The sequence below is a fragment of the Lygodium microphyllum genome, chromosome 7 (genome assembly GCF_053477565.2).
Source record: "Lygodium microphyllum isolate KBCC chromosome 7, Lygodium_microphyllum_v1.1.10, whole genome shotgun sequence".
In the NCBI taxonomy this organism is placed as follows: Eukaryota; Viridiplantae; Streptophyta; class Polypodiopsida; order Schizaeales; family Lygodiaceae; genus Lygodium; species Lygodium microphyllum.
This window is the reverse complement of record NC_141141.1, coordinates 54,736,372-54,750,249: the sequence shown is the minus strand read 5'-3', so window position 1 is coordinate 54,750,249 and position 13,878 is coordinate 54,736,372. Positions and strand designations below refer to the sequence as shown.

Below are 13,878 nucleotides of genomic sequence, written 5' to 3'. Positions count from 1 at the left end.
GAGGTCCCCAGGATGCCAGGAGGAGATAGACCACCAGTCGGTGGTTTGGAACCCCTTGGTCAGAGATCGGGATGGGATACAGATTGGCGAGTTCCCCCACATCCAGTGGGTTGGATGGGAGACTGGTCCTGCTCATACTATCAAGACGTGGTGGGAGGTGTACACGATGGTGGATCGGGAGGTGTTGCAGTGGGCATTAGGTTTTCAGCGCGAGGAGTTGAGGTGAGGAGAAGGGAGATTGACTCAGTGATCCCTCAGGAGTGGCTTGACCCCTCGATCCGAGAGCCGGTGGAGCCTGGTGAGGTGTGGGCCGCTAGATTCTCACCGGCAGGTATCCCCCTGCAGGTGACATGTAGAGTGGGCGGCGCCCCCTATGGGATTTTCTTCACCGTGGAGGATGGGGGGCGTTTAGTCCTTGACAAAGGGCAGTAGGATGAGGAAATCATTGTCCTTGGAGGAGGATTCGTGTGGTTGGTCTCCAGGGGAAGACTTGGCGTCTGGACCCTTATGTGCTTTGGGAGGAGTTCCGGGAGTGGCGCTTTTGGATATGGGAGAGTAGGCCACTTGATGAGTTGGAGTGGGGCCTTGGAGAGTGGCTATGGCCGGCCATTGCGGTCGCCAAGAAGCCACTGAGGTTCTTGGAGTACACAACGAGGATTGATAGACATGTACTGATGCAGGAGAACATGGATTGGGCGCCTTCGCGAAGCAGATACTAGGCGGAGTACAGCATCACGTATGCCTTCCGTCGGACTTTCTGACGCCGCCTATGGGATAGTTGGAGGCCGAGGAGGGTGTTGTATTCCCTTTGGCTTTTGGCACATGGAGGTCTGGCGGTTGGAAGTTGGCTGGCCCAGATGCAGCAGATGGAGGGTGTAACTGCTGCCCACAGCAGCACTTGGAAACCCGAAAGCATTATCTTTGGTCTTGCGAGGCGGCACAGCTTGTGTGGAGAGGAGCTTGCCGTATTTTCCACCGTGTGGCACCCAGCCTTGGATGTATCTCGTGGGGGGCTTTTTGCTAGCAGGCACTCAGCCAGGGCTGTCACCTTTTGTATGAGGCCACGATGCAAGACATGGTTTTCATCATTGAGGCTGGGTCTTACGCAGTGGTCGGCTTCGAGGCTTTACCCTGCTGCCAAGTACTGGAGCCCATAGCAGACCGCTCAAAGGTATGGGAGATCATAGGGAGTCTTACAGGATGGCACATTTGGAAGGTACGCTGTCAGGAGGTTTTTGGTGGGGAGTGCCTTTCAGTACAGGCGACTTTGGCAGAGCTTTGGACATCCATCATCCACCTCTGCGGCCGGTGGGACCAGGGGCAGGGTGAGTCTTGAGCTCGTTAGGAGCTCCATTTTCACTTTCTACGCACTTGGGGCGGCCAGGACCTGTTCTTCATGATGCAGGCAGGCAACCCCAGATAGCGATAAACCCCCCCTCCATGGCTTCTTGCCTCCATCCCCTCTAGACTGGCTTGAGAGACTTGTATACATTATGTATTGGTGATTTGCATAAGCTCCAGCTAGTTTGTTGAGCATGAGCACTTTGTTGTAATCAGCCTTCTGAGTAATATATTTAGCCACATTTTACTTGCAAAAAAAAAGACATTGTATACAACCTGGAGAAAGGTGCATAGCACTGCGATTACGATGGTGATGAGGATCCAGATCTCCTAGTTGAAAAAGAGGACACACTGACATGGGGACTATGCCATATCCAGTCCACTTGAACCCATTAGGATTGGTGAAAGCTAAGCAAATCTTACATTCAGTTGATCCTTCTTTGTTAACTCCTAATGTGCAAGGTATGGTTTTAAGTACTATGATAACTTTGACCCAAACCAATATATGAATTTTAATGTAGGTGGGTCAAGAAGAAATAGAAGACGAATCCCTCCCATTTACTTTCTGATTCAACAGATTTTTCTTGTGGTTCATAATAATACTTTTCATTCCCACCTATCCCACACACCTCACGCATGCACTGTACTGCACAATCACCAATTTATCACCCCTGAAACAATACGCTACAGGGGGAGTACACAACCTTTGGGGATGTATCCTGAAGGCACCTATCCTATCGCATAGCTGGGTGGTAGAGGTGCACTGGTGGTCTTGATATATCCCCCAAACCAAGCATCCACAGAGACCTACATGCAAGGGTATCCATCCCAAGCATATCAAGACCCAAATGTCATTCGAATGGCCACAGTTTGCGTTTATGTTAATGCCTACTGGGCCTTGGCGATTTCACCTTCAATTGGGCAAGGATGCAAGGTTACCATACCAAGCACCTTGGTGCTGGATGTATGACCAAGCATTAGATCTACCTTCCCACCACAACAGACCCATGTGACACCTCATAGTTCTCTCCATCTATCCGTAGTGCCAAAAAGGCCTTCAGTGATAAGACTTGTTTAAAACAGTGAAACTTTACCACTTGGTCCAATCTCATGCAGCATTTGTTGGATTCCCAAGATTTATGAGACCTTGTTTATAAGTTGGAACCCTCCACTGGTCTAAATATGAGGCTGTCCTCTCTTGGAAAAGCAGAAATGCTATGGCCATAGTTGATTATGATGAGTGTTATAATGGCAACAAGAACTTGGCAAGAATAAGAATTGTCGCCTCACAACTTACACGAGAATAACTTGAAGAAGAAGATGAACTTGATTTTTTATTGCAAGAACATGGAGTACAACAATATATTTGTGGTACGAGATTGATACAATGATGTTGACAATAAGGCTAGATTCACAATACAAGACAAGAACCTAATGCAAGACTAGACTGTATACAAGAAAAGACCAAAATTTGAGATGCAAGGCTTGAACTAGAGCTGGAGAGGACTTACCTTGTAGGAGCCTCACAACTAGTGTTGGCTACATTGAAGGACTTGCAGCTCAAGATGCCTATTTATACTAGAGTCAAGTATGCTAAGGAGAAGCTCCTAGATATTAGATGGCATAAGCATTGTCATAAGCGTATGAGACTAAGTGTGATGACATCATTGATGACATAAGCATTGTTAATAAAAAGCAGTGACATAAGCAACGTTGATGTAAGTGCAGATGCAAGTGCTCTCCTAGAATCGTCCAAGGAATCTATTAGAACCTTCTAGAATCTTCCAAAGTTTTTCAAAATCTTTGAGAAGATACTAGATTTTTTGGTGTCCATGACATTACCCTCTCCTTTAGCGATGAGTTCCATGAGGAGCGGTGGGGTTTCATGGTTCCGACTCTTGGCTTCAATGGATGTCATTGGCGAAACTCCTTTACTTTAGCAAGTGCTTAACAAAGGTTGGAGATTGGTTCCCATGTTTGCTCACTAACATCATAGCCCTTCTAATGAACAAGGTATTCAAGTCTTTCATGAGGGATTTTGGAATTAAGGATAGTCTCTACTTTGTATTCTGGGTGTTCTTTGATCTCAATAGGTGGTGGTGGCTTGAACAGTAGGACAAATGCATCAAAATCCTCTATAGACAGTGATGGTTGTTGGCATCCCATTTATCAGCGATTCATTTTATCACTCCAACCTTCAGCCAGCAACTGCTGTCCACACCCCATTTGGAGCTGCCATTGGTCATTATTTGATTGTCATCATCACTCTTATCTGTTGCTGGCTGCTTGGAGAATATCATTGTCAGTAAAGGGCATCATCCAGCTGCTTCCCAGCCTGTGGTGTACCTCGAGGGGCTATGGCTTGCTATTGCCATCATCTTTAACTACTCCATACTGCATTTTTCTTGCTGTACATGCTGCATTTTCAGCCTGCACAGGCCACCTAGCTGACACCATTATTTTTCTTGCCAGACAGCCTACTCCAGTCATCATCATTATTAGAGCTGTGTTTTGCTACTATCCATCATCCCAGCATCCAACTGACTTTAGAGGACAATGTTTTGATCCCTCTTCTACCATTGACATACTCTCAGAGCTGTTCCCGATGTTCCCAACACCACTCTCAACTCATCTCATCAGTGAACATTCAGACTGTCAGAAGTGGAGCAGCGGTGGAAGCATAAACATGTGCTGAAATAAACTGCTGAAACACAAGACAAAAAGAGAAAAGAAAGAACACGATACAGATGAGAACTCAGATGTATGCACGGGAAATGGAATCCATATATCTGAACACGAGACAGTCGCATACAACAGTGAGTCACTGGCTGCGTGGGCACTGGCACTGACTCCTCTCTCCACAGAGTCTGCAGATGGTGAAGATGAAGTGACTGACTGAGGAGGAGCCACTGAGTATAAATAGGCTGAAAAAGTGGGGAGCAATAATGCTGGTCGGACAACATTAAAGCTGACCGACTGGTGCATAAAATGCTCCACTGGCATAAAATGCCACACCAGAAAAATACCTAAAATACCTAATAAAAATGCCCAGCCCAGATCAAGCTCAGACTCACACATGAGCTGACAAATACTCTGCTAACACAGACATAGAGGTTTGAGGCCCCTTGTATCATATTTAGCATATTAAATAAAGTGTGCATGCATGCATGGTACTAGTCCAAGCTGTCCCCATCAAGTGCCCATGGAATGTGATGAGTACGAGTAGAAGCAAAGAGAGTATGCCCGTCAATTGAGGTGCAGCAGGAGTTTAGTGAACAGTGAGTGAGTGTGAGAGTGAAAGTCGACAGATAGGTGTGTACCAGTGTGGTACACACAGAATAAAAAAATGTATTTATACTTAGGGTACGGTACATTTACACCCACAAGGGTGAGTTCACATGTGTAAAGTAATATACACACGGGAGTAGCGTAAGGGCCTTTACACCCAACAATCTTCCACTTAAATGTCCTAAGCGAACCTTTAATCAACTCCCACTAGTCGAATGCAATGTTCATGTTGAGCCCTTGCAAGACTTTTCGTGAGAACATCTACAGGGTTATCCTGTGTTTTGATCTTAGTCAGTGTGACTAGACCATCATCAAGAACCTATCTGATGAAATGATATCTAACATCAATATGTTTGGTACATGCATGAAAAATGGCATTCTTAGCCAAGCATACAACACTCTGGCTATCACATCCAAGTATAGGTGTTTTAATGGGCAGCCCAAAATCCTTGACCAAACGACCAAGCCAAACAACTTCTTTTGAAGCTTCAGTGGCTGAAATATATTCAGCCTCTGTGGTAGAAAGTGCTACTATCTTTTGTAATCTAGAGCACCAAGAAACTGCCCCACCAATCAAAGTAAAAATGTACCCGCTAGTAGACTTGCGAGTATCCAAGTCACCTGCCATGTCTGCATCACAATACCCCTGCAAATCTAATGTACCCTTTCCATAGCAAACACATTTTCTTTGTGTGCCCTTAAGGTACTGTAAAATGCATTTCATTGCTTCCCAATGTGCTTTGCTAGGATTTGACATAAATTTGCTCACAACTCCCTCTACATGAGCAATGTCAGGTCTAATGGCAACCATAGCATACATAAGTGAATCACAAGCTGAAGCATAAGGAACACCCTTCATAGAGTTGGCTACCTTATCATCTTTTGGGCAATCTTCTTTGCTAAGCTTAAGATATGGTGGTAAAGGAACACCAAATGGCTTAGCATCAACCATAGAAAAACGATCAAGTACGTTGCTAGTGTACTTTTCTTGTGAGAGAAACAAGAGCTGTTGCTTTCTATTTCTTGTCACATGCATGCCCAAAATATGTTCAGCTAGATCTAAATCCTTCATGGAAAAGGTTGAATTCAGTTGTTTTTTCAATGAATTAATTTGGCTTTTATACTTATCAACAATAAGTATATGATCCACATAAAGCACAAGTATAGTAAGGCTTCCATCATCGGCCTTCCCAATATATAAGAAGTGATCTACATTACTTCTTTTAAACCCATGTGAGAGCATGAAGGCATCAAACTTTTTATATCATTGTCTAGGAGTCTATTTCAAACCATACAAGCTTCTCTTAAGCTTACATATCAAATGCTCCTTTCCTTGTATAACAGAACCTTCAGGCTGTTTCATGTACAACTCTTTTTCCAAATCACCATGCAAGAATGTAGTTCTAACATCCATCTGATCAAGTTCAAGATCCATAGATGCTACAATGACAAATAATACCCGAAGAATGGTCATTTTGACAACAGGAGAAAAGACTTCTTGAAAGTCAATGCCCTCCTTTTGTGTATAGCTCTTAGCCTCAAGTTTGGCTTTGTATTCGAGTTTGCTATCCACACATTTGATTTTATAGACCTATGTGTTAGGAATGGCTTTCCTACCTTTGGATAATGAAACTAAATCCCAAGTATCATTCTGATACAATGACTTCATTTCTTCTTGCATAGCTAGCTCCCACTTTTTCTTTAATTCACATGATAAAGCCTCATTATACGTAAGAGGCTCACCTTCGGCTGTGAGCAAAATGCAATCCAAAGAGGGATAAAACCTTTGTATAGGTCTTCTGACACGTGTAGATCTTCTTAGCCAACGATCTGTGTTATCAGATAATGGATCCACATCCAAAGGAATGCCAATGACCTCATTATTTGGCTGCTAAACTGCATATTCAAGTTGCTGTAATACATTTTCAGGTTGTTGTAATTCATTTTCAGCATGCTGATTTTGTTGCCCTAGCTGATTTTCAGCATTCCTTTGCTTCCCATTTTCATTTGGCTCAATGATGATATGCTGATTATCATAACCAACATCAAATGGAACTGAATTTTTAGTGGCTGATGGCTGTTCAAGCAATTGATCATGCTAAAATTTCACTTTCTTTTTGTCTGAGTCATTAGATGTGACATTTTTAGCAGCTTTGACTCATTAAATACCACATCTCGGCTGCGTGGCATCTTTTTCATGCTTGGACCCAAACTCTATAGCCCATTTCATCTTCATATCCATAACCCATGAAGATGTCTCTATGAGATTTCATGTCAAGTTTGGTCTTGCTATTAATAGGTACATGTACATAGCATTCATAGCCAAAGACTCTTAAGTGGTCATATGAAGCAGGTTTGCTAGATCAAACCTTTTAAAAAATGTCACTATCAAGTACACGATGTGGAGATCAATTCCAGATATGCACCGCGGTTTTGAGTGCCTCTCCCCAAGATGATTGCGGGAGATTAGATGCGGACAGCATGCACCGTATCTTCTTACATAGCGTACAATTCATTCACTCAGCCATACCATTAGATGATGAATTATAAGAAGCTGTAAGCTCCCGTTTAATCCAATTGGCAGCACAAAACTTATTGAATTCTTTAGATACATAGTATCCTCCGTTATTTGTTCTTATGGATTGCAATTTAAAACCCGTTTGAGTACTAACAAATGCATAAAAGCTTTTAAAAGCATCCAATGCCTCACTTTTCTGCTTAAGCAAGTAAACCCATAGCTTTCTAGAATGGTAATCAATAAAAGACACAAAATAACAAAAACCAGTGAGTTTTTATTGGCATGGTGTATATATCAAAATGAACTAAATCCAAGATACATGCCTTCCTAGAGGCTCCATGAGAGTATGGACTATTTACATGTTTAGCCAGAATACAATCATCACAAAAGTCAAGCTTTGAGTTTTTCACATCAACTCTTCCAAGTGAAGAAAGTGCATGCAAACCCTTTTGGCTGGTGTGTCCAAGATGCTTGTGCCATAACTCCATGTGTGACTACACTTCAGCAACTGTAACAAACTTTCCAGGAAGTGCCTTGCAGTAGAGATAATATAGAGTGCTCTTTTTGCCACCTCTAGTGACTAGCGTAGACCCTTTCTATATTTTCCACATTCCATCACTAAAAGTAGTGAAGTAAACATTGTTGTCTAGCTGCCCAAGTGAAAGCAAGCTCTTCTCGATGTCAGGTATATACCTAATATCATGAAGGATCAATTCCTGACCGTTTTCAAGAGCCAGGTGTTTAGTGCCCATTCCTTCAATATCACATGTATGGTTGTTGCCTAGATAGACTTTTCCAAGGTTACCTTCTGTATAAAAAGAAAAACACTCCAAAGATGGAGTTACATGAAAAAAAGCACTGTTGTCAACAATCCAAGATTGTGACAAACCATCATGGGCTGACAACAAAGCATCTATCACATCCCTTTTAGTGATATACATGTCCTCCACTGTCAGACCATGTGGATCTGAAGATGCAACCAGCAAATTAGCATCTTTATCTTATTCTATCTCCTCAATAACGACACTAGATACCACATTTACTTTTTCTATTTCTTTAGGGATAGAGCTGTGATCCTTTTCATTCTTTTTTCCTTTTGCATTAGCTTGCTCCTTGCGTTCTTGTTCCCTTTTAAAGTACTTGCAATCGGGCTTTTTATACCCTTTGCGACCACATTGATAACAAGTTATCTTGCTGTTTTTCCTTGCTTTCGTTGCGATTTTTGTTTTTATTTGCAGCATTTGATCTTTTCTCAATTCTTTCTCTTACATTGTAGGCTAATCGACTATTTTTCCCACTTGCCTTGCATCTAATCTTTTCATCGAGAATAGAAGCACGCATACCATCAGATGCCAAGTTGGAGTTGTTACTCAATGATACAACCAATGCTTCCCATGAATCGAGCAAAGTCATGAGCAAGAAGATAGCCCTCAATTTAGGATCAAAAGCTGGCAAGCCTGCATCCTATGACTGACTTAAGATACCAGTGAAAGCATTCAAATGCTCTAAGGCAGGCTTAGACTCATCAAGCTTCAAGTTGACCAACTTTCGCATCAGATGTCCTTGATTGACAGGAGTTGTATTCTTATAAGTAGCCTTGATTTTCTCCCAAACTGCATAGGCAGTAGCAAGTCCCTTCATATCAACCAAGTTATCATTTGTAACAACCATTTTAACGTATGTAATGGCCCTTTTATTCATTTTAGCCCAATCCTCATCTGGCAAAGCAACATGCTTATGTTTTGCCTAGGCATCATCACAATCCTTCAGAAAGAGTATACCATGCATACGATCTTTCCAAAGATCAAAGCCATTGCCATCAAATTTACGAATCTCAAAGAGATTCTTTGTGTTAGATGTAGATGCACTATGAGCCATCTTTAGTAATAAAAAACTGCAATAAAGTGCTCAATGCTTTCAGCCAATAGCAAGGTTGCTGAATATAATAGCAATTACACACACCTGTACTTCCAAGATGTCCAAGAAGCAGATGCTTTGCTGCAATTTTAGTCTCAAATACTAATTACAGCATGTACACACATCAAATCTAATACATTTGCATTAACAACAGCTCCCGCTTCAGTAATACATCACCATAATGCCCAAATGCAATAACCCAAGTGCTGTATATACCACTGTTTCACTGCATAGTGAGCATCTAGCAATACATATACCAAGAAAAGCTGCCATTTACAACATTTGAAATATCCCAAGTGAATAATTTCTCCCACTCAGCAGTGAATCTGCTACAAGTTTCACTGTCAAAGCTCAAACCGACTCAAAGTGCATCACCGATGTGGAAAGCCCCAAAATTGGAGTAAATCTGCCCCAATTGCATCAAAACATCTTCCTAAGCATCTAATGCAGACAAATGTTACAGAAATTTCACAAATTCTGCAAAAGCCCCAATTTCGGGGTCCAAGAGTGCACAAATTTCAATGAAATTGGTTCAACCAAGCAAAATTTCACTTAAATGTAAAAAAGCCCCAAAATTTCTGCCAAATCTAGGAAAAGCCCCAAACTTCAGGAGTAAATTTGTAGAGATTTGTGTTCTCTGCTTGCACACACGAACACCCGGTAAGATGAGGGGCCCGATTCTCCAAAGGAATTAAATAATGATTTAAAAAAATCTAAGCATTGACTGTTCTGGCATGTCGCCTGCTGCCTGCTGACCGGTCGCCTGCCAGCCGTCGGGATGACCTGGATACCCGCCAGCACCTATTGCCTGCCTGTCGCCTGGGCCTATCCCCTGCACTTGTCGCTTGCGACTGCGGCCTGCGACTGTTGCCTGCGCATAGACTGCGAGTGCTGCCTGCACTTGTCCTGTAGGAGACGTTATTGCAGCTGCCTGTCACGTCTATCAGCTTGGACCGTCAAGCTGTGATACCAGTTGGATGAGTACGAGCAGAAGCAAAGAGAGTACGCCCATCAATCGAGGTGCAGCAGGAGTTTAGTGATCAGTGAGTGAGTGTGAGAGTGAGAGTCCACAGATAGGTGTTTACCAGTGTGGTACACACAAAGAATAAAAGAATGTATTCATACTTAGGGTACGGTACATTTACACCCACAAGGGTGAGTTCACATGTGTAAAGTAATATACACATGGGAGTAGCGCAAGGGCCTTTACACCCAATAGACTGCATGTACCATCTCATCAATATGGGCTAAAAGAGTACATAGAGAAGAAATTACTCCTTGAGAAATGCAGGGCTAAAGGCTAGCTCACTAGCTACTTCAAGTATGTGATGCAGATTCAACTTATCTTCTTATGGTACTATCGTAGCAACCTAGTTCGTAGAAGTCTTCCTACCGGCTAGCTGATCGCCTCTGATCTCGATGCCAAATTAGTTTGAAGACGAAGTGTCCTAAGCTGCAATTGCAGCTTGATGTACTATGCAATCACACAAACCATTGTTGGAAGGGAGTTAATTATATAAGTTTCTTGCACAATCCTGGTGTGACCCTCCAAAAGTTAGAAATAAATATTCAAACAATTGCTTTCTGGGGCTGTTTTGAGAAGAATAAATTAAGCATCAATGCATTTTAGTGGCTCAACTTGATGGCCAGGCAACATCAGCAAATATAAAACTGTCATTCCATTCTTGGATTTCTGCATTTGTTTATGTTTGGGACTTTACGCACATGGGTTTCCAGAAACAGCTGTATTGGTATCCCAGTTGGAAAGGTTGACAGTTAGGAGGGAAGCCACTTGCTGCTCTAGAGTACTGTCAATACCTGTCTGGCAGCCTGTATCTTTGTTGGATAACAAGGGGGTGTCAAAAGGAAGACAGTCCTTGAAGGCATGTCTGGTGTGCTGTGAGAAACAGCTCATATCTTCTGCTACAGTTTAGAATGAATGAGCAGGGAGCTTTTCTATTTGTTTGAATTCTGGGAGGGACAGCCAACTGTTGTATGCACCAGTTGCTATGCGGCTGTCTTGTATAACAGCCATTAAGTTGCCATGCTAACACGAATGGCCTTTTCTTGCTCAGAAAAGAAAGACGTAGCATGCGTTCATTTCTTCATGTGGAGATTTGCCTCCTCGGATGCCAAAAAGTGAAGATTTATGGAAAAGTAGATGAGCAGGGAGGCGATGCTAATAGCAGGAGTGATGGCACGAGCAGGGAGAGTACGCCCCACCTAGGAGTGATCATGTCTTTGTTGACATCATAATATAGCTGCTTGAAATTAAATGACACTTCTGAGTCCTTACAAGTAATCTGTCAGGTAAGGGATGTCAGAGGAAGAATGTCTTAACTTTGATCACATGGGGTTGTCTGCAGGTGATTTTGTGATGGCTTCGTATGGAAACTTTTACCTACTATGCATAACATATGTCATTGTTATCTGTTTCTTATTTGTGTCAGCTCTCAGCGTCTGGAGATAGTGGGAAACCTGAGGTAGTCAGTGATCCTGTCAGTGATGTAGCAAAAACATTCTCAGATATCGGTGTTTGTGTTGTCCAGCAGTGTGCTAAGCTCAGACAGCAAGGTAAACCTCATCCTAAAAGATCTTGAGAGATTTTGACCCATAAACTTGCCATGGCTAACCAGTCAGGAATATTTTTTCTACAGTTGCAACAGCTGTTGTCTATGACAAGAGCTTTAGAGCATTCAGAGTGAAAGTCCCAGGATCTTCTGAAGAGTTCCTGCTGCATCCTGCGACGGTCCGTCGTAACGATCGATCAGCTCAGAGTATTGTACGTATAATCCTGTGTATCAATGCATTTGGGTAAACTACATTTTGCACAGTGAAGAAAATGCTTTCACGATATTCAACTCATCATGTATTTCATGGCTCCTTGCAGGATGAATGGACAGGGGAACAAAGACTGAAATCTGCAGACGTTCCTGAGAATATTGAGCCAGAATCTGTGCGGCCATTGGGGAACTATGCGGTGTCAATAACATGGCCAGATGGGTTTAATCAGGTATAGGGACTTAAGCGCTACCTTCTTGGGTTTCTATAATATGGGTTTGTATAAATAGTTACATAGTAGTGAAACTCGTGGCTGCAAACAGGTTGCCCCATTTGATCAACTTCAGACTATTGAGAGACTCGTGGATGAGGCTGAGCCTATGGCTGAGCAAAATGGCTCCTATTCCAACCCAGAAGCAGGCTCTGTTCCAGAGGTACAACAAAGCACCATAGAGCCATCTCTGAGTAGTGTCTCTGCTGCAGCAGCCATCCTAGAACATGCCAAAGCTCTCAAGGAGAGAAACGCTGGCAACAAGCAGCTATAATTGACATATGAACTGTCTAGTAGTGTTGTAACGTATGAAGATCACAGAGATGTAAATTATCTCTTCGTCGATCAGTCCATTCTTTCTGAAAATCCAAATGTAGATGGGTGTTGCTTATGCCTATTAACCTCCTCGTTTCCACCAAAGATTAGAGTTAGCAGGCATAGCCTCGAAGGGTAAATTGTATCTTTGCCTAAGATATCTCCACTTTAGAAGCTACAAGGCTATGGATGCAGATTATTTGTAACAATGAGCACTGCAACAAATTAACCGGAAGTTAGAAATCCGAGGATTGAGAAGATGACAGTTCTTATTCAAGGGTAGAAAGATCACAAATCCTACTCTGATAAACAAATCTAATCCGAGGATTGAGAAGATGGCAGGTGTTATTTGGGGATAGAAAGGTCACAAATCCAAAACTGATAAACAAATCGAACCAAACAAAGTGCGCGATCTGATGGGACGTTAGGATTTCAAATATCATAACAGGCAATAGCCAGAATTGGGAGGTTAAAGTTGAAAGGTAACCAGGGGAGGAAATGATCTAGTCAGGTGGTAGCTCTGGCCTGCCAATCAGTTATTCGGAGAATCTGGAGAGAATGAAAGGTAATGGCGGAATTACTGATTCAAGCAAGCGATGTCTTATGCAAGATCGTAACTGTATTACGATCCGTAGTCGTGATATGGAAGGGTTAAGTTACTTTGGCAGTGAGACCAGCTATGGGAGGTTGGTCCAATCCTTCGTGACGTACAACAGTTACAAGCTGTCTCATGTAAGGAAGTACTAGTCAGGAGGAAATGGTAAGAAGGGAGTTAGCAAGTCCGCATGGTGAAGGATTACCCTTTTGTTAGCATTGCTCGTTATATACTACAGTAGCAACGTTATATACTACACGCATGGTCAACCGGGCCACCTACCTTTGTAAGGTAGAGGGCATCAATGTGTAACCAATAAGTCACGGAACACAAATATGTGAGCTTGCTGAGTATCCCGTTTCTTCTCATTCCTAGCCAATCAATAGTTAGAGATGGGCCAATTGGGGGGGTGTGGGTTGAGTTTGAGGGGGGTGTGAGTTCAAACCCTGCGCCCTGCATCACCAAAGGCACAATATATATTCGCTTCAATAGTTAGAGATGGACAATGACAATGTTTATAACCTTCCATGAGGCTATAAACATTATAAAGCACGATGCATTGTGTTTCCTTAATTTGAACCCCCTGAATATAGGGGGATCCTTTGTAATCTCTCACATATAAAAGAAGTTTCCACATTTTATATAAAAGCATAATTTATGTTTTGCAAAAATGCATGGAAGAAAGAAGGGTCCACTTTAGTGCTTGATTGTGAAATTTCATGAAGAGCTTGCACGGAAAGGCAAATAAAAGGAAATGTAAGTTCCATATGGCCTTTAAGTTTACCATGGTGCACTCTTTGTAATGGTATGATAAATTTTACTTTAATACATTATCTACATTATTTAAGTGAA

At 42.4% G+C, this 13,878-nt stretch overlaps 1 protein-coding gene across 1 annotated transcript in view; it reads left to right on the top strand.

Annotated features, from left to right (window-relative positions):
• The window catches only part of HCF101 (ATP binding protein), a 68,579-nt gene extending 55,913 nt beyond the window's left edge, over window positions 1–12,666 (top strand). The window contains exons 12-15 of the mRNA XM_087681379.1: window positions 11,515–11,638; window positions 11,722–11,846; window positions 11,955–12,077; window positions 12,169–12,666. Of these exons, the coding sequence (XP_087537505.1) occupies window positions 11,515–11,638; window positions 11,722–11,846; window positions 11,955–12,077; window positions 12,169–12,390 (594 nt within the window). The 3' untranslated portion in view covers window positions 12,391–12,666. The remainder of the gene's footprint in view (window positions 1–11,514; window positions 11,639–11,721; window positions 11,847–11,954; window positions 12,078–12,168) is intronic.
• The last annotated feature ends 1,212 nt before the right edge of the window (window positions 12,667–13,878 follow it).